At 43.4% G+C, this 20,627-nt stretch overlaps 1 protein-coding gene across 1 annotated transcript in view; it reads left to right on the plus strand.

Moving 5' to 3' along the window:
* Window positions 1-20,627, plus strand: part of LOC124798348 (cytochrome P450 6k1-like) — a 45,299-nt gene that overhangs the window by 14,134 nt on the left and 10,538 nt on the right. Inside the window, exons 3-5 of the mRNA XM_047261706.1 lie at window positions 3,358-3,620; window positions 10,025-10,224; window positions 18,049-18,270. Of these exons, the coding sequence (XP_047117662.1) occupies window positions 3,358-3,620; window positions 10,025-10,224; window positions 18,049-18,270 (685 nt within the window). The remainder of the gene's footprint in view (window positions 1-3,357; window positions 3,621-10,024; window positions 10,225-18,048; window positions 18,271-20,627) is intronic.

Consider the following 20,627-nt stretch of genomic DNA (forward strand, 5'->3'; position numbering starts at 1 on the left):
GTAAGTAAGTCACAAACTCCAAAATACCGCGTATCGTTTTAAATTTCACGCCTATACTTATCTAGAAGGTCGCAGCACATGTTGGGTGGAAGACAGCCGATACACCGTATTCAGCGGCCATTAGTTAATGATCTGAAGTCAGACAAATGTGGCAGGAGTGTTATGAGTGTGTCCCCGACTAAACAAACGCAATTTTTGTAATCCGGGAGACTGTTCGCAGAGCTCGTTCACAGCGAACTGCGTGTCGTACTTGGTTAGAACTGCATTTCAAGGAAATCTGTGCTCGACTGGATACAGGAATACAGCAAATGACAATAAAAATTCACAAGCAAAGAGCGCTTCGGGCCCGCTTCTTATCCTGCTCAGGCACTTTGTTGCCTCGTGTAGGGGTATGTCGCTGCCGCCTGGACACATGAGTCTTGTGGGTTGCAGGAATTTAAGGAACCAAATAAACTTGTTCTATCCCGAGAGGTAAGTCGTTAAATGCGAACACTGTATGCTGCGGGCTTTTAACGCCTTGTCGAACCATACCCTTCAAGTGCAACACGAGAAAAGTAACTCTCATAATGTCTTTATTCCATGTTGGAGTTGAGCAAAGCAGATGGTGAATTTTCTTCTGTTTCCCAGTTTTAGTTCCTTGTTCTTCAAAATGTAATAGCTTTGATAACGTGAAATACAGTATCCTTGCAATTCGAGAACATTATAATTCTCGAAGCTGTGAAACGAGGAGCAACAATGCAAGTAACCAAATTTTAGCGAAATCGCATTTATCGATCATTTTTCAACTCTCCTAGTTCATAGTGTGGTTGAACTATTTGGCATCTGATTGCAACTTTATCTAGACTACCGTAAAAAAATTAAGTATTTACTACGTGAGCTACCTCTTCAGTTGCACTAATTACCTGTTTTGATCCTCTCTGATGTCTGTTCTGCACGGAGAGATTTCGTTTCCGTTGCGCCGTCACCATTAAGCTTTACGTGCCTCCTGTTGTTTGTATGTAGTTGGGAGTCAGAAAATCCTCAACACATTACGTGAGGTACACTGCGTATGAAAGCATAAATTTTTGTAATAAAAAGATTTACAGACTTCTTTTTAATTTTGCAACATCTACGTCTATCCTCTTCAAAGTCACCCCATACTGTGTGGCAAATGGTAGATCTCAGACCACGATCGCTTACCCGCTTCTCTGTTCGAATCGCGAACGGCGCTTGGGAACAGTTGCAGTCCGTACGAGCTCTGATTTCTGGGAATTTCGACAGTAAAATTCTCCGTGATGCACAAGGCATTCCCGTAACGGACACGCCCCGACTAAACGATCCCAGCGCGAAACGTGAATCCTTTGTCGAATATTCGCCATTGGTTGCCTTAATCCTACTTGGTAAAAGAGTCCAGGTCAATGAACATTATCCAAAAATCTGTCAAACAAGGGTTTTTTCAGCCTTTGTTTCGTGGATAAATTACACTGATGCGCCAAGGAAACTGCTATAGGCATGCTATTCAAATACAGAGATATGTAAACAGGCAGAATATCAGTTGTTAGATAGGTTACTGCTGCTACAATGGCAGGTTATCAAAGTTTAAGTGAGTTTGAACGTGGTTCTATAGTCGGCACAGAACCGATGGGACACAGCATCTCCGATGTAGCGATGTAGTGTGGATTTTCCCGTGCGACTATTTCGAGAGCGTACCGTGAATATCAGGAAACCGGTAAAACACCAAAGCTCCGACATCGCTGCGGCCGGAAAAAGAACCTTCAAGAACGGGACCAACGACAACTGAAGGTAATCGTTCAACGTGACACAAGTGCAACCCTTCCGCAAATTGCTACAGATTTCAGTGCTGGGCCATGAACAAGTGTCAGCGTGTGAACCATTCAACGAAATATATTCGGTGTGGACTTTCGATGCCGAAGACGCACTCGCGTTCGCTTGGTGACTGCAAGACACAAAGCTTTACGCCTTGCCTAGTCCCGTCAACACCAACATTGGACTGGAAACATGTTGCCTAGTCGGACGAGTCTCGTTGCAAATTGTGTCGAGCGAATGGACGTGCACGGTTATGGAGACAACTTCATGAATCCGTGGACCCTGCATATCATCAGGCGACTGTTCAAGCTGGTGGAGGCTCTGTAATGGTGTGGGGCCCGTCCACCTCGAGTGGTATGGGACCTTGATACGTCTAGATAAGACTCTGACAGGTGACATGTAAGTAAGCATCCTATCTGATCACCTGCATCCATTCATGTTCATTGTTGAACTTGGGCAATTCCAGCATGATAATGCAACACGCCACATGTCCATAATTGTTACAGAGTAGCTCCAGGAACGCTCTTTTGGGTTTAAACACTTCCGCTGGCCACCAAACTCCCCACTCATGAACAATATTGAGCACATCTGGGTGCCTTGGAACGTGCCATTCAGAAGAGATCTCCACTCCCTCGTACTCTTAGGGATTTATGGACAGCCCTCCAGGGTTCATGGTGTCAGTTCCCTCGAGCACTACTTCAGAAATTAGTCGAGTCCATACCACGTCGTGTTGCGGCACTTCTGATTGCTCGCTGGGGCCCTACACGACATTAAGCAGATGCAATAGTTTCACCGAGGGAGGTGGCGCAGTGACCAGCACACTGGACTCGCATTCTGGAGGACGACAGTTCAATCCCGCGTCCGACCATCCTGATTTAGGTTTTCCGTGATTTCCCTAAATCGCTCCAGGCAAATGCCGGGATGATTCCCTTGAAAGGGCACGGCTACTTCCTTCCCCGTCTTTCCTAATCCGATGAGACCGTTGACCTCGCTGTCTGGTCTTCTCCCCCAAACAGCCCAACCACTAGTTTCTTTGGCTCTTCGGTGTATATATCCACTGAATCTCAGCCTGGCATCGGCTTTTCCTACAATTTCTGTTATGTGGGCGATTCACTTTAGGTCGCATCAGAAGTCCTAATCGGATAGCGGTTGATTTCTCCGCCTACTTACGATTCATTTATTTACGTTTAGTATCAACTGCCAGTCCCCGAAACAGCCGTAGTCCCTCCGGAGATCTTCCTGCATTTCGCTACAGTCGTATGGCGTTACCATCTTGCTGTAGGCAACGGCGTCATCTGCAAGAAGCTTGACGGAGCTTCCGACGATATCCACAAGATCATATTTATACACTGCAAACAAAAATGGCCCTGTAACACTCCCAAGGGGTAACGCGGAAATTACCTTCATTTCTGTCGATTTTGTTCTGTTAAAAATTACGTCTCAAGTTCTATCTCCTAAAAAGTCCTGAATCCAGCAATGGGAACACGGTAGTTTGCTGAAACACGCTCCTCTCTTACGGCCACTGACAAGGTGTATGCATTTATGTGATAGACTATCCAGGACAACGGGCGCGAGATGGCAGACGTGGTGGGGGAAATGGTGGACCGCGGGCAGTCGGTGGAGGTGCGCGAGCTGATTGCGCGGTTCACCACTGACGTCATCTCCTCCGTCGCCTTCGGCCAGGAGTGCAACTGCCAGCGGAACCCGGATCACGAGTTCCGCCAATGGGGGCGCAAGGTCTTCGAGCCCTCTTTGCGTGCAGGCATCGTGTCCATTCTGAACTTCATCAGTCCAACGGTGATGAACTATGCACGGTAAGACCCGCAACTATCAATTCGTCTGTTATGACCTCTTTGTGGATGGAACGTTAAGCCTTAATAGTCTTCTATCATGACTTGGATATGTTGAAGGCAAAACGCTGCACACCATTAACTTAGAACACCTCCACTGCCTTGCTACCGATACCACTTCTCAGGTCCTCGAACGAAACATTTCGTATGCTCTCACTCGCCATGCCTGGGTTCTCAAGTTTTCACCGTTTCACGAACTGTTACAGGGCTGTCAGTTATTATATAAAGACTGGACCTGATCGTAAAACTGAGTTCTTACAGTCTAGCATTACTTCAGCGAGCAGCGTCTCCACCTACAGGAGGTTTCCTTGAAAATGGTCCAGGCTTTCAGGAACAGTGCCAGAGAGAAATCTGGTGGTCTGAGGTTCCGGAAATGTCCAAGTCGAAGTTATGAAGTCAGACGGTTGCTTGTCTACTGTTCTCTGTCTGTTAAATTTTAATGGCTATGAGCCTTGCTAATTTATACGTCTGTCCTTGCTACTGAATCTAACTGCGGTTCTCAATGGAATCTAAGTGCAAGGAAATCTAAGTAGAGATTCTGCGACATGCAAACAACGCTTACAGACCCAAGACGTTTCCTTCGTCCGAAGAACTATGCTGCAACCCCTGCTATACAAATCAGTTCTTTGCAATTTTAAGATGAGTTCAGCTGCGATGGAGTGGATCGATCCTTTCTTGAGGTAATTTTGTAGGTAAATGATTTATTGAAATAAGAGAGACCTAAACATTGCCTTTGAGTTATCACCTATTTTTTCTCCGTTATAATACTGAAACATCCGCTTAGAAAAATTTATAAATGACAGTGCTGGAAAACCTCTACGTTATTTGATTTTCAAACAGCTGAGCAAAACTGAACGTACTCAGACATTTCTCTCTTTACTTATTCTGATCATCACTAAACTGACACACAATATTTGTTTTTCCTCAGCGCAATCTGATTTTCAATAAACCCTACAAAAGAATGGCCCTGACTAACAATAACCTATGCCTTTCATGAATCACTTGCCTCACAAAAATCTTCGTTACTCGAACTACTGCCATACAGTGAGCGCCAATACTGCCAGCTAAATAAAAGATTCTAACTACTGAAGGCACTAACAACTGATAGGCATAGTTAGCAAATGAAAGATTTTGGTAGAGAACAAACAATGTATTTACATTAATAGTGTTCAAAAGTCATAAAATATATCTCAGTTCATGACATCCAGTCTTACAAATTTCCTTTTTCTGACGGACACACGTACAGGTCGTCCGCTCGGTCGTCTCACTCCCCACATCCACCACTGCTGGCGGCTCACGGCCAACTGCGCAACGCTACACGCTTTTCACATCCATCTGCCCAACACTACAATAGCAAAAATTCCAACAATGCAAACCAGCCACAGACTGCACACAGCACAGTCCGTGATTTTCATACAAAGCAGTACGTGGCGTCACCAACATAAAAACCTGAACGGCCTACTTACAATACCACACCTATCGTTACCATATACTGTTATTACCTGTTACACTACTACGTTGCACTTTGTCAAAAATAAGCTTGTTGGAGTACTTTGATATTCGCTATTCAGTACTACCTTCCGCCCTCAATATTCTGTCTTCAATTCGTTGATTGCTACATTATTCCTTCATATAGTTCGACCTTCCTCGGCACTTTCCACTTCCCACTCACAACATCCAGTCCCTACTTCCTCTCATTCCTAACTATCTTCAACTGCTCTGCTTGACGTTATCTCCAGGGGTGCATCTCCGATGACGATCATTTGTAATGATTTGCACATATTGCTACACATGGTTTTACATTATTTAATGGTTTCAATAATTTCGTTTTCTTAGTGGTACTATCTCTTAATCAAACTACTACATTGTCTGGGGCTTAAGTTCACAGTTCATTGACGTATTACTTTGCACGCACAGTGTTTTAAGTTTCTGACACTGGATGAAACGGAAGCTGACCATGGAAGTTGCTGTGTATGGGCTGTACATCACATAAACGAGCAATCCTTCTCGCAGCAATGGTGGATCGACGGTCTGACGACGAAGGTTAGATCGCTGGCCCCACGGATCTCTTTGCCTCTGCAGGCCACGTGATCACATATAGCTCCTCCAGTATCTCTATACCGCCTGGCTATTTAGGGTGACGCAAAGCCACTCCAATGCATCTTCCGCCAAGCTTTGAGCCTGCACCCGAGTTCTTCAATCAGTGTCGCGATCGGAACCTCCTCTACGTACAACTTCGTGCCACACAGGCCGTCACCAACCAAGGTAGCCGGCTCTGCTGCCTGCGTTCCCCATCACCTGGACTTCGACCAGGAACTTGGAGTCGGCCATCGACCTTCACTGCGCTATTTTCTTCTTCCTCTACTGGCTGTTCTACAGTGTGGGCTAGTGTTACTTGGATTCACTTAATTGCTCCACGTACTTTTCCGATTATGCGCTGTTTACGTATTTATAGACTCATCGAACTTCCCAGCTCGGCCCAACTTCGGTAACCACATAGTTTCTACATCTACATCTACATGGGTACTCTGCAAATCACATTCAAGTGCCTGACAGAGGGTTCATCGAACCAGCTTCACAATTCTCTATTATTCCAATCTCGTATAGCTGCAGAAAGAATGGACACCTATATCTTTCCGTACGAGCTCTGATTTCCCTTATTTTATCGTGCTGATCGTTCTTCCCATGTAGGTCGGTGTCAAAAAAATATTTTCGCATTCGGAGGAGAAAGTTGGTGATTGGATTTCGTAAGAAGATTCCGTCGCAACGAAAAACGCCTTTCTTTTAATGATTTCCAACTCAAATCCTGTATCATTTCTGTGACACTCTCTCCCATACACGCTGCCTTTCTTTTAAGTTTTATGATGTAATTCGTCAGTCCTATCTGGTAAGGATCCCAACCGCGCAGGACGGACAAAAGTAGTGTAGGCAATCTCCTTAGTAGGTCTGTTAATTTTTTAAGTGTCCTGCCAATAAAACGCAGTCTTAGCCTTCCCCACTACATTTTCTGTGTGTTCCTTCCAATTTAAGTTGTTCGTTATTGTAATTACTAGGTATTTAGTTGAATTTACGGCTTTTGGATTAGACTGATTTATCGTGTAACCGAAGTTTAACGAGTTCCTCTCAACACTCATGTGCATGACCTCACACTTTTCGTTATTTAGGGTCAACTGCCACTTTTAGCACTATTCAAATATCTTTTTGAAATCGTTTTGCAGTTTGTTTTAATCTTCTGATGACTTCATCAGTCGATAAACCACAGCGTCATCTGCAAACAACCGAAGACGGCTGCTCAGATTGTCTCCAAAATCGTTTATATAGATAAGGAACAGAAAAGGGCCTATAACACTACCTCGCGGAACGCCAGAAATCACTTGTTTCTCTCGATGACTTTCCGTCAGTTACTACGAACTGTGACTTCTCCGACAGGAAATCACATAACTGGGACGATATTCCATAAACACGCAATTTCACTACGAGTTTCGGAAATTAGTCCCATAATCCCATAACATTTATGTCAGAAACTACTGTAAGAAAAAGCGACTTTCTAGGAATTGACACAGGAAATCACACTACAGAATGCGCGTGTTTAGGCCTGATATCAAGGGTTATTAGAGTGCAGTCTGAATTTACAAGTTGAAGTATTCACTCGGTAAACCTAAATTAAACAGCGACCCACCAATTTACGGGATCAGCTGACATGATTTTTGTCCACGGACAATCAAATGGAACCTTTAGAGAAATTGACACGTCGTATCGTTCCGTGTACCAGAGTTTCACACTCTTCTGCAAAACGTTTGCGTACCGGAAACAAAGAAATTGGTGCAAAGAACGAGGACAACAAATGGTTCAAAATGGCACTCAGCACTATGGGACTCAACTTCTGAGGTCATTAGTCCCCTAGAACTTAGAACTAGTTAAACCAAAATAACCCAAGGACATCACACAGATCCATGCCCGAGGGAGGATTCGAACCTGCAACTGTAGCGGTCTCGCGGTTCCAGACTGCAGCGCCTAGAACCGCACGGCCACTTCGGCCGGCTGGACAACAAATGATAGGGACTCACGTCACGAAAAAAATCAATGTGTACTGGCCTGAGTGTGGATGTTACAATTACCACTCAGAAGGAAATTTGTATTTAAACATTTAAACATTACACAAACCCATCTCCCCAATTAGTAACCACGCCCTCCACGGATTGTGATAGTGTTGCTTTTGGGCTTTGCGCAACAGCGCACCTAGTTGACATCCTTAGTACACGTGTGTCAGTATTGTCGTACATAGCAAAAACCAACGAAGCCATTAATTTTTGCAATCTTTTAAATACTGTGGCATCTAAGAAGACCATCTAGGACAGGGTAATGTAACTTTCGCAATATTTTTTCGTGAATATGATTATTCAGAAACATGATTATTCATTTGGATACTCAACTGAAGTCCCATCGGATAGGATAGCGAATGAAGAAAACGACTTTACAGACGATAAATCGATTGTAGGACAAGTGTCAGTGACGGAAACAGTACTCCTCGAAGAGGAACTAGCAGTTCTAGTGACAATGAGCCTTCACAAAAGAAGAAATCGAATACTGAAACTTCCTGGCAGATTAAAACTGTGTGCCGGACCGAGACGCGAACTCGGGACCTTTGCCTTTCCCGGGCAAGTGCTCTACCAACTGAGCTACCCAAGCACGACTCACGCCCCGTCCTCACAGCTTTACTTCCGCCAGTACATCGTCTCCTACCATCCAAACTTTACAGAAGCTCTCCTGCGAACCATGCAGGACTAGCACTCCTGAAAGAAAGGATATTGCGGAGACATGGCTTAGCCACAGCCTAGGGGATGTTTCCAGAATGAGATTTTCACTCTGCAGCGGAGTGTGCCCTGATATGAAACTTCCTGACAGATGGCTTAACCATGTCTCCGCAATCTCCTTTCTTTCAGGAGTGCTAGTCCTCCATGGTTCGCAGGAGAGCTTCTGTAAAGTTTGGAAGGTAGGAGACGAGGTACTGGCGGAAGTAAAGCTGTGAGGACGGGGCGTGAGTCGTGCTTGGGTAACTAAGGTGGTAGAGCACTTGCCCGCGAAAGGCAAAGGTTCCGAGTTCGAGTCTCAGTCCGCCACACAGTTTTAATCTGCCAGGAAGTTTCATATCAGCGCACACTCCGCTGCAGAGTGAAAATCTCTATCTAAGTCCAATACTGTTAGTATTTTAACAAAATTTTCGAAATAACATTTTGAATGTACTTATAATCATTAACACACGTCTCCTCGTTAAGTTGTGACGTGCATCTCATTATTGAAGAGACATCCAAGCCTATCAAACATCAAAATAATGTTTGATGATGTGGAGAAAAAAGGTCATATGAACATCTATTTCCAGGAAATCAAAGAACAAGTGATAAAATAACACATGCCACCCCAAATTTGGCATATCAGTGAATGAAATAAAATGCTTCCATAATAAGCGCCTGAAATTTTGGACAATACAAACAGCAAGAGAAACTGGGCGCACGAACTTTAAATGTTCTGCTCTTTTCATAGCACGTCTCACGAAAAAAAATTCATTAAGTGCCGTAGACACATCACTGCTTTCGTGACAACGAGAGATGTACAGGAAGACCATGATATTCGCCAGCCTAGGACCTGTTTTCCCGAAGAAGTAGACAAGAGAACAGCACATTTTCATATACAGCCACACTGCATTTGGAAGACTGATCGAAGTCGATTTAATTGTCAACTAAAATTTTGTATTCGTGGAGATCCACAGCCTCCAGATGCTTAATAAACGTAAACATGGTCCGTAGCAGACTGTAACGTGATTTTTATTTAATCTTGGTTTTTGTATTGGCCAAAATTACAGGTGCCTCCAATGGACACATTTTAAATCATTTCTTGCGATGCATGCAGACAATAAGCGGTTTTACAAGTGCGTGACAATGACAAGTAGTCGAAATTAGAACGACTAAATAAAAATCACGTTAGAGCCTACTACGGACCGTGTTTACATTTATCAATTATGAACTACCTTCTAATATGACAGTATCTAAGAAAAAGGGGAAAAACAGTTGCCAAACTCCAATCTGCCCATGATACATCTCATAGTCATACAATAGATACTGGACTTCCAATGAGTGGATAAGTAACCAAAAACTGTGTATTTGTCTTGAGGAAAACGTTTCTACACTCCTCGTTGACCTCGGCATGCTAGAAGGTTTATTGTGACTAGCGCGACACCATGTCTTTTTCATTGCCCGTAATACGTAATATGTTGGAAATGTTAGAACAGTAATCTCCTTCCATAGTGAAAAGAGGCAACTATTTTTAGGAGTGCTTGCGTTAACATCAAATAATTGTTACTTTTTTTGTAGGGTAAAAGGAGGATTTACGGCTGTCAGCAAATATTTCCGAAAAATGGTTGCAGACACCGTTGCTTACAGAGAGAAGAATAACTACAGAAGGAAAGACTTCATGGATCTCCTTATTCAGCTAAAAAACAAAGGATATGTCGACCCCGACAAAGGAGAGACAGTGGAGAACGGGCATCAGAAAGGCATCGGCACTCCTGAGAGTAAGTCCTCCTTCTTCTTCTTGCTGTTCAGGTACACTCACAGTGCCCGCTCTCTTTGATGGCACATTGACGTAATTACCTTAGAGAGGTGTTGTCTTATTCGCCATGAGCCTACAAATCATATAATTCCTCACTCTATGTTCTAATTTTGGTGTATTGCGTCAGGTGGACAAAGTGCTAGCTTTAACTTGAGTTAGAATTGTTCTGATCACGTTCTCTGTTGCGTTTCTGACTGCATCACATGCTAGGAATGAGTAGCTCTATATGTACAACTGGAAAATGCTGCCTACTAGATAAACTGCTCCGTATTGTTGTATTTATATTCTTGACTTTGAATATAACCAAATATATAATATGCATAACCAAAAATAATTTCTTATGGGTTGGCATTTTCTTCCACTCAGTTCTTGAAATGATGGGCCTGGCTAGTGTTTGGCTTAATACATGTAGGGAACCTAAAACTACACACAGACTACCCAGAATACCGTTCCCACTATCGAGAATGGGTGGTTAGTTTTGCCACGGTGTCGCTCACTTATAAGTCCAAACAATTTCAGGCACTGGATTGTTGTTCTAAAAGCGAACTGTGAAACGTACTGTTCTTATTGCGACGGAACAACTCTTATTCTCTGCAGCCAGAAATAAGCCTACGAACAGTATGAGGAGGAAAGTACGGCTGTTAGCTGATGAGGCTTTAGTGTACGGGAAAGTGAGCAGCTACAGGATACAGGAAGTGATGGGGAGGATTTCTGTTTGGTGTGAGGATTCGCAACTTGCCCTTAAGGTCGGACAAAGTGAGTTAAGACAAATGGATAGGAAAGACAATCCTGTAACGTTAGAAAACTGTATTTGGTGCTGTCCTACATGGCACTGTTGTGTCTATTAAATATTTAGACATGGTACTGATAATCGACATGAAGTGGAACGAGCATGTAAGACAGATTGTAAGGAAGGTAAACGGTCGACTTCGGTTTATTTTGGCTGCCTCAAGAACGATTCTACTGCCACTAACATACATCTCGCGTAAGTAGCACGAACACCAGATAGGTGAAATCAGGGATCGTTTGGAAGCATATAGACAGTCGATTTCCCCCCGTACCTTCCGCCATGCACCGTATGCTGGCTTGAGGAGTATAAACGCAAATATGGATGTAAGACAAACTGTAGTCACTAAACAAGTTTTTACTCGTACTGAAATTAGTATTTAATTTTTCATCTTATGTGTACCTGCATGATGCAGTCTTCCTTCAGATTCCTTAATTTCTGACCCTGAGAAGTTTAACCTTCTTCATCCCCTCGTGAGATCGTGCAGAACCATACAACATAGCGGTGATAATATGTGGGTTCTTAATCTAACAAGCTTAACTTAGCGTCTAAGTAAAATTTTTTATTTGTTAATAAGGTCTCGGCTTACAGTTAACGCTCATGGGGATTCTATCCACTTAGTGCCTTGTTATCTCACGAATTTACGGTTTAACATTATAGGTAATTTCCCAGTACATAACATAAAGACAGCCAATGGCAGGCACCTTTGACTTTCCGTGCTCGCATACGCGTTATCCGCCGTCTTGCTCGGTACATATCCGCGTGCCACAGTATAAGTTCCAACGTAGCGTCCGCGGCTAACCGACCGCTTTCCACAAAGTGGGACCGGGGCTGTTCCTCAGCTAAGTAACGTAGCCTGACATGGTACCACGGTACTCAAGCTTTTTATGTTTGACCGTGCCTTATTCTGGGATGCATTAGTTTATTTTATGCTTCTGAAGAAGACTAGACTACTCTAGCTGAAACCTAGGTAAAGACCAGTAACATTTCGCAACTGAGGCGGATTTTTGATATAATAATGACGTAAGGTTCCTGATGACCACACTTTGCGCCATGTTCCAATGTACCACAATTTAATTCCCCACCTTTTTACCACATTTCATGTAGGGAGAGCACGTGATATTGTCGGTGGTGATCTGTTCATCAGATGAGGACGTTAAGCCAGGCAGCCCATTGCTGCTATTCGAGAGGACTGGGCTGTGTGTCGGCATTTGGTTTCACCGTCTCCCTTCTCTCATTATCATCTTCGCCCTCTCCCTTCTCTCATCATCATCTTCACCCTCTTTCTTCTCTCATTATCAGCTTTACCCTCTCCCTTCTCTCGTCTTCACACTTTGACTTCTCTCATTATCATCTTCACCCTCTTCCTTCTCTCATCATCATCTTCATCCTCTCTCTTCTCTCATTATCATCTTCACCCTCTCCCTTCTCTCATTATCATCTTCACCCTCTCCCTTCTCTCATTATGATCTTCACCCTGTCCCTCTTCTGATCATCGTCTTCACTCTCCCTTTCTTTCATTATCACAAATGTGACACCATACTCTGCATGCACCCATTATAGTCTCCTACATCCTTGCTGGTCTAGTGATAAAGGTGTGCCTGGGAACTGAGAGGCTATGCATTTGGAACACAATTCGACTCTGGAAATTTCCTCTTTGCTTTCAACCTAGATTTCACTTATCAATGGTGTGAGGAGTCCCCAGGAAGAACACATGGCTCCATGTTAAATTGTCGCTCCCCTTGTGATGGTATGATTTTATATTCACCTTTGGGCAAGTACATGACAGAGTTTCAAGCAGTTGCTCGCTACTGTCACAGCGGTGAGACGTTCGTGTGTGCTTTATGCCCAGAACGTAAGCTTTCTGCAAAATATTGATACTTTACATTAACTCCTACGTGCTAAATTATTTATGTTCAGAAAGTTCTTAGTGTTAATCAAAATGACAAGTTGGATAAAAAGTAAAATAACTGGTTATGATAAATGATTGTGTCCTTATGGATTAATTCAAAATGGCTCCGAGCACTATGCGACTTAACTTCTGAGGTCATCAGTCGCCTAGAACTTAGAACTAATTAAACCTAACTAACCTAAGGACATCACACACATCCATGCCCGAGGCAGGATTCGAACCTGCGACCGTAGCGGTCACGCGGTTCCAGACTGAAGCGCCTTTAACCGCACGGCCACACCGGCCGGCAATGGATTAATTACAGTCTAAACCAATGATCTGATCCTAACAAACTGACGATATATTTGTTTAATAAAACATACAACAACGATATGGTGGTCCCACAATGTATCCTTATAAAGCATAAAATAAATAACACTAATAAAATAAGTGCAGTTAAGATTACTGATAACGGAAATGAAGTGGTAACAGGTCCCCAGAGTTCAAATAATCATCTGCAGTGAACAACGTAGAAAGTCCCATGCCACTTAACTGTTCACTAATGGAACTGCAAATTCATAACTATTCAGAGTTCAGTGGTGCAGTTAAAATATCAGAATTCCCGTAAACAGTGGTATATCCTATAATGCTAATCTGTAGCAAGTCCAAAGGCAGCATATCACCAGACACTTGTGAGAGGTTACTGACCTAAATACTTGCAAATTGTAAGCTTAGCACCAAAATATTCCAGTTCTCTACGAAAGTTAAAGTATTCACATGGCCACCTAAAACCTAAAATTCACTGGTCTGAAACCACCCACAAAGATCTTCAATACAGAAGTTGCCTCTTCCACGCCTCTGAAGAGCAAGACAAGTGACAGTTCGTTCACCTTTTTGTGCTTCTTCTAAGCAAGCCAAAAGTTACAAGAATAAACAAAATCAACAATGGAGAAGCACATAAAATATAAAGATTTTACAGATACAATGTATATGTTGAAAGAAACGCCTCTCTCCTCCGGTGCACTTCAGACCACACACAGTATTCTAGGCATAATATTTTTGGCACAATTTAAGCATGAATTCTGAGGACATATGGTCAACATTAATAACAAATAAAACATTATACATAAAGAATGAACAGTATGGATGACATGGTCAATAGAAACGGCTCATTGTGCTCAATTGAATGATGCTATCAGAATTTAGGTACTAAGTGCCACTTTTACATCTTTGTTAGAGTCGAAGTGAATATTAAATTAATGATTCTCGATAACATATTTGGGATATAGCGATATAAATTCAGTCATCATGAAAAAAATCAGTCTCCATCGCAAAATGAAAGATAATTTATTAGTTGAGACTAGTTTCAATCCACACAGATCGTCTTCAGACCATAAGACATCTACTATAATTAGTTATAGGTTCACTGAGTGGAGGTGAACTGTATGACAGAATTCACATTTGTCATCTGGTCTGGAGAAGATATAGATACATTGAAATCTTTCAGCACGAGTTATCTTCTACTTTGCGATCTAGAGTGATTTTTTTCATTACAACAAATATTTAATCAACTAATAAAGGAATCACTTTATAAAATATATACATAATACGCATTTATATACACGGGTGTCCAAAATTAGATCAACAAGCGAAAATTTTGCAAGGTTGCTTTCATTTTGTCACAGAACAGAATAAACGAGTGATAGTAAAGTAGAAACAATACAATGAATTAGAACGTAAACAACTACAACATGCATAACAGTGGATAAAAATTTCTTCGTTTCTTCCAACTTATCGGATTTGTACAAACATTCCGACAACTGGTTAATCTGCTCAGTATGCGGTTGACTCCCTTTGTCAGCAAAAGAGGCCTGACAACGACGGGGTATGCTGCGAATGATGTCATCAGTCTCATGTTGAGGCAATACCGCCCATTCATCCTGCAGAGCTGCTCACAAGTCTTGGAGAGTGGTCGGTGGATGCTGACGTGATGCAAAGCTTCTCCCTAGCGGATCCGACACATGCTCTATGGGATTCAAACCGGGAGAGCGAGCAGGCCATCCCATGCATGCAATACCTTCCGTTCCCAGGAAAACGTCAATCACCTGTGCTCTATGAGGTCTAGCATTATCGTCCATCAATACGAAGTCTGGGACTACACCACCTCGCAACAACTGTAAATGTGGTCCCAAGACCTCGTCGCGGTACCTGAGCCGATTCACCCATACAGTTTCATGAAGTGGCGTTCGAGTGGTCAACATAATCCTTTCTCACACCATTAAGGATTCTCCTCGGTATCGGTCTCTTTCCACAATGTTTGGATTCCGGAATCGTGTTTCTCGTTCCCTACAGATGCAAATGCGTCGAGAATCACTCTAGAGACCAAATCGACTCAGGTGTGAGCAGAATATTGACAAACTGTTCGACCGTCCAGTTGGCGTATTGAGGACTCCACTCTAGACACTCCCTTCTGTGAAGACGCATCAGAGGTACACAAGCAGAAGGTCTCCAGCGATAAACGCTATTCATCCGAAACCTTCAGTACACTGCTTGTCTCAATACAACACGTCTAGTGGATGCTGCGAGGTGAGATGCCAGTTGCCGTGCAGTACTAATCCGTTACCGTCGTGCCCTTACGACCTAATAAGGGTCCAATCTTTTGGCATCACACGTGTTCGGCCCTGTCCTGGTCTTGGATTGCTGTTTCGGTCTCTATAAATTGTCGCCACATCCGAGAAACAACAGAACAATTCACATTAAGCCATTGGGTCACATCAGTTTGGAACTGTCCTGCTTCCATTCCTGTTAAGGACCATCGCAGGCCCTAACATGCGTGCAATATCTTCCGTTCCCAGGAATACGTCAATCACCCGTGCTCTAAAAGGTCGAGCATTATTGTCCATCAGTACGAAGTCTGAGCCCACAGCACCTTGCAACAACCGCAGATGAGGTCCCTAGATCTTGTCACGACGGATGACAGCAGTTTAATCTTGTTGATTCACCCGTACAATTTCATGAAGAGGAGTTCCAGTGGTAAACATAATCCCTGCGCACACCATTTGGGATCGTCGTCGATGTCGGTCTCTTCCCACAATGTCTGGATTCCAAAATCCTGTTCCACATATCCTCCAGATGCGAATCCATCGAAAATCACTTTCCAGACAAAATCAGGACTCATCTGTGAAAACAGCATTGGCCCATTGTTCGACTGCCCAGGTGGCATGTTGATGACTCCACTCTAGATGTTCCCTTCTGTGAAGACGCGTCAGAGGCAAACATACAACAGGTCTGCCGACAAAAGAGGCCACTCTGCCGAAACCTTGTGCACACTGTTTAACTCGGTACAACACAGCCAGTGGATGCTGCTGGCTCACATGCAAGTTGCCACACAGTACTAAGGCGGTACTGTCATGCCTTCACCGCCAAATGAAGTCACACGTGGTCGGCCCTGACCTGGTCTTCGGGATACAGTTTCGGTTTCTACAAACTATTGCCACATCCGAGAAGCAACAGAACGATTCACATCAAGCCATCGGCTCACATCAGTTTGTGAGTGCCCTGCTTCCATTCTTTCTATGGCTCTCCACGGCAGAGAGTTTCTCTGCGCCATACTGTACCACGTGTGACTGTGTACACGGCGATTGTGGATGTGGGGCTACTTGGCAAACATTACCTTCGTTTCAGAGGTGCCCTGGCGTCATTGCTGGCATGGTTGTCTGTTGACCGAATGCCATCTTCCGTGCAGAAGATTGTACGGACACCTGATTGATATTTGCAAAAACAGACATAATGTCTTATGGGATAACAGCAATCAGTGATTTTATAATGTTACTTTAAATCCGTCTTGATTGCAAATTTTTTTTTATCATTCATATGACCGGTTTCGGTTCATTCAGAACCATCTTCAGATCTGATATTTAAGTTACAGGAGTAACCCGTCCAATTCAGCAACTTTCACATTTTTTTTTATGTGACGTAGCATGTGAAAGTTACTGAATTGGACGGGTTACTCCTGTAACTTAAATAACCTGGTTGATAGTTTGTGTGACTATTTCGTGAACTAGACACAGGTCGGGAAAATAACGGTTTGTTGCTTTAACTTTGGACACCAGTGTAGGTAGAGGTTCAAGGTATATCACGTTGCGTTCACTTTAAGTATAACTGTGGAAAAATTGATGTCCTAATACATTTACATAATTAACATCGAATCAAACATCGTACGATTCAGAACAGAATGTAAAATGGATATTGAAGTGAGATCTTAAGTATTGGTTGCTAGGGACCGCAGGAATCGTCCAACACTTAGGCTGTAAATATAATTCGTAGTCTCTGTGAGATATAAGTATATAAAGGTTTGTGTAACGCTGCCATTCATAAGCAATCTGAAAGTAAGTCCTATAGTTTCTACGAAAAAATTGTTATCAAAACAGCAAAACACACTCCTCAGTGATGTGATTGCCTTGATATGCTCGGATTTGTAATACGATGGGACTGTAACACTATTTCAAAGTATTCCGTAGCAGCTGTATTGTGGAGTCACCTGAGGTGACTTAGTCACGGACAGCTCGTCGCAACAACCTTTCCCCCACTGGATAGCTGGCGTAGATCAGAAACACACAAGTCGCCCACAGTGACGTCCATTTCAAATACTTGCACTCAGCCGCTGAGCGAGACGAAATTAACCAACAGATTCGCCTAAGATGAAACACAAATAAACCTTGCGCAAAGAAGTCATTATGCTCGGAGGAAACAAAGACTTTCCGATTAGACAGGTGTGCCTGCCCCTAGGGCTCTCTCTGTCAATAATACCATACTGCAATGTTTCTTTTTGATTGCTCACATATGTTTTAAAAAATCATGCAAGTTTCAGGAGAATAATGCAAAATAATGAAGGAATTGATATTTTTACTACCTCAACGACAATGGTGGCATGTCTGATTTGGTTGATTAACTTGCTTGAAGGTGTGATTTCAAACTACAATAAAAATTCCTGGCACTTTTTACACATTGTGATTTGCATGAGTGCTATTACTTAACCGAACGTTATTCTATTTCACATTTTTGGTGCAGTCAGCTGTGACTCTTAACTTTCTTTTACCTTTCCACAGAACTGTCGATGGATGACTTGGCAGCGCAGGCCTTCGTCTTCTTCGTTGCAGGCTTCGAGACGTCCTCAACGGCGACGAGCTTCACTTTGCATGAACTGGCGCTCAACCCTGACGTGCAGAGCAAGCTGCAAGACGAAATCGACTCCGTGCTGAAAGAAAACGACAGCGAAATATCCTACGACGCCATCGGCAAAATGACTTACCTCGACAAGGTTGTAGCCGGTAAGGAAAATCAGTCTTCAATTTGGGTTCCACTTTTAATTACATTTATTACACCTTGTTCAAATAAATAAGAACAAAACAGATCCACCTGTCTCAGGTTTTTATAGCAACTGGCTAACTGTGTTTGCCTTTCTCACCATATACTGTCAGCATACAAGTTAGAGAGAGTCAGGCAGTTCACCCACGTGCAGAAAAATCACAGATTAAAAGGCTACCAGTGGAAAGTCCTCTCGATGTAAACATTTATCTCGTATTGAAATGCTTGAAGAAGGGATTCACATTTAGTCTTACTTGAAGAACAATCCCGTTCACAAATAATACAAGCAAATTTCAAGAAACTCTCCAAAGTTTCGAACCTGCAGCCTCGTTAATATATGCAAAGTGTTGGCTACGATTCAGACTGGGAGCAATACATGTCTGCTCCCGACCCATCTAAGGAAAGCAACCAGAGAATCTGCCAAAACAGTGCGTAAAATGACAACATTTACACATTTACAAATTCGCCAATCTGCAGTGTTTTCAAAGACCGACATTTGAACTCTGGTTGTCCCACCATGCAGTGCTAAAACCCCGTAACCATAGAACTTCTCAACACTTTACATTCTTAGGAGAGCAAAAAGACACTGAAAATCTTTGTTTGTCATCTTACTCTCCATCAGATTTTTATTGGCGTACCTTAAACATTACCATGTTATTGTAATAAATTAGCCACGCAGCCTACTTGCAGCAAATTTTTCTTTTCCAAAGTACAATCCTCACTGATATAGGCAGGCATTTGTCAGAAAATTTAACCTGGATGCAATAATTATACTGTATTAACCCTGTGGTGTGCTGATGTGTTATAGGAAAAACGGTGCGTGACGCATGAAACACGTGTGAAGCAATATTCGGTGGGGTAGATTTTAGCTATACAATGCAAAAACGAAACTGCAGGTACCAGCTGAAATAACAGAGAAAAAGCACCTTGACGATCCCTAGGAGAGACACCAATTATTTTCTTTTTCCATATACAAATTTCAAACAAAAAACGTATACAAAACAATGTACCGGATTGTTTTCTTTACAGATAAACTAAAAGTACTTCCACTACATAAAGACTAGCTGAGTGTCTACTCCCATAAGAGAACTGGATAGGAAATGCTGGGGAGGTGTAGTCTGTGTGTAAACTGAAAAGTGGGCAGTACTCTCGGTAGAGGACGTTGCCTTTGCAGGGGGAACACTACTGCTGTCGTACAGGACGACTAAGACTCAATTTCTCCTCTAGCACGGTACAACAGTGTGCAGCGACTTTCTCAAATTCGCCCGCCCGGCTAGCCATGCGGTTTAACGCTTGGCTTTCCGGGCGGGAAGGCGTGCCGGTCCCCGGCACAAATCCGCCCGGCGGATTAGTGTCGAGTTCCGGTGTGCCGGCCATCCTGTGGATGGTTTTTAAGGCGGTTTTCCATCTGCCTCGGCGAATGCCGGCTGGTTCCCCTTATTCCGCCTAAGTTGCTGCGCAGACATTTTCTCCACGTACGCGTACACCGTAATTATTCTGCCACGCAAACATTGGAGTTACACTCGTCTGGTGTGAGACGTTCCCGGTGGGGTCCACTAGGGGCCGAACCGCACAATAACCCTGGGGTCGGTGTGAGGCGGCGGTGGTGTGACTGCTGTAGCCTGTTGTGGGGTTGTGAACCACTGCGGGCTACGGCGGGGATGAAGCCTCTCCGCCGGTTGTAGGTCCTCAGTCCCATACAATACAATACGGAAATTCTGTCCATATGCATTACCTGAATTAGTATTATCAGTAACTCGTACCTGTATTCCTTCCAGTGTTAACCCATTTCGTGAAAAATAAACACTCGCCGGGGTATGTCTGCGCACTACGTTGCCAGTGATTCATAAGGCGTGCTGTGAGTGCCACGTATAGCATTCTAAAACGCCCTGTAGTTGTTTGTTGTGACGTAGTGGCATAAAGAGAGTGGGGAATTACCTGCTCGGGCTTCAGTCTGCACACCTCTGAAGCAGGGATCTGCATGACCACAGTCAAGTGGTCTACCTTTCCTCCCAATTCTACCCCACACGTTTGCCCCTCCATTCTGTGACATCCCTGGAACACAATTTACTACCCCCCCCCTCCCCCCCCCCGAAATACTGGTCTACCACACTTAGATGTGCTACTTTGTTTTTAACCCACATCATTTAAAGATAAACATTAATTTTGTAGCATTAAAACAATATTTTTAATACTCTGCGATTTTTAATAATCTGCGATATTTGCATACCCTACACTGAAGAGCCAAAGAAACCGTTACACCTGTCCAGTATCGTGTAGGGCTCCCCCTGGCACGCAGAACTGCCGCAACATGACGTGA

Source organism: Schistocerca piceifrons, chromosome 5 (assembly GCF_021461385.2).
Source record: "Schistocerca piceifrons isolate TAMUIC-IGC-003096 chromosome 5, iqSchPice1.1, whole genome shotgun sequence".
Lineage (NCBI taxonomy): Eukaryota > Metazoa > Arthropoda > Insecta > Orthoptera > Acrididae > Schistocerca > Schistocerca piceifrons.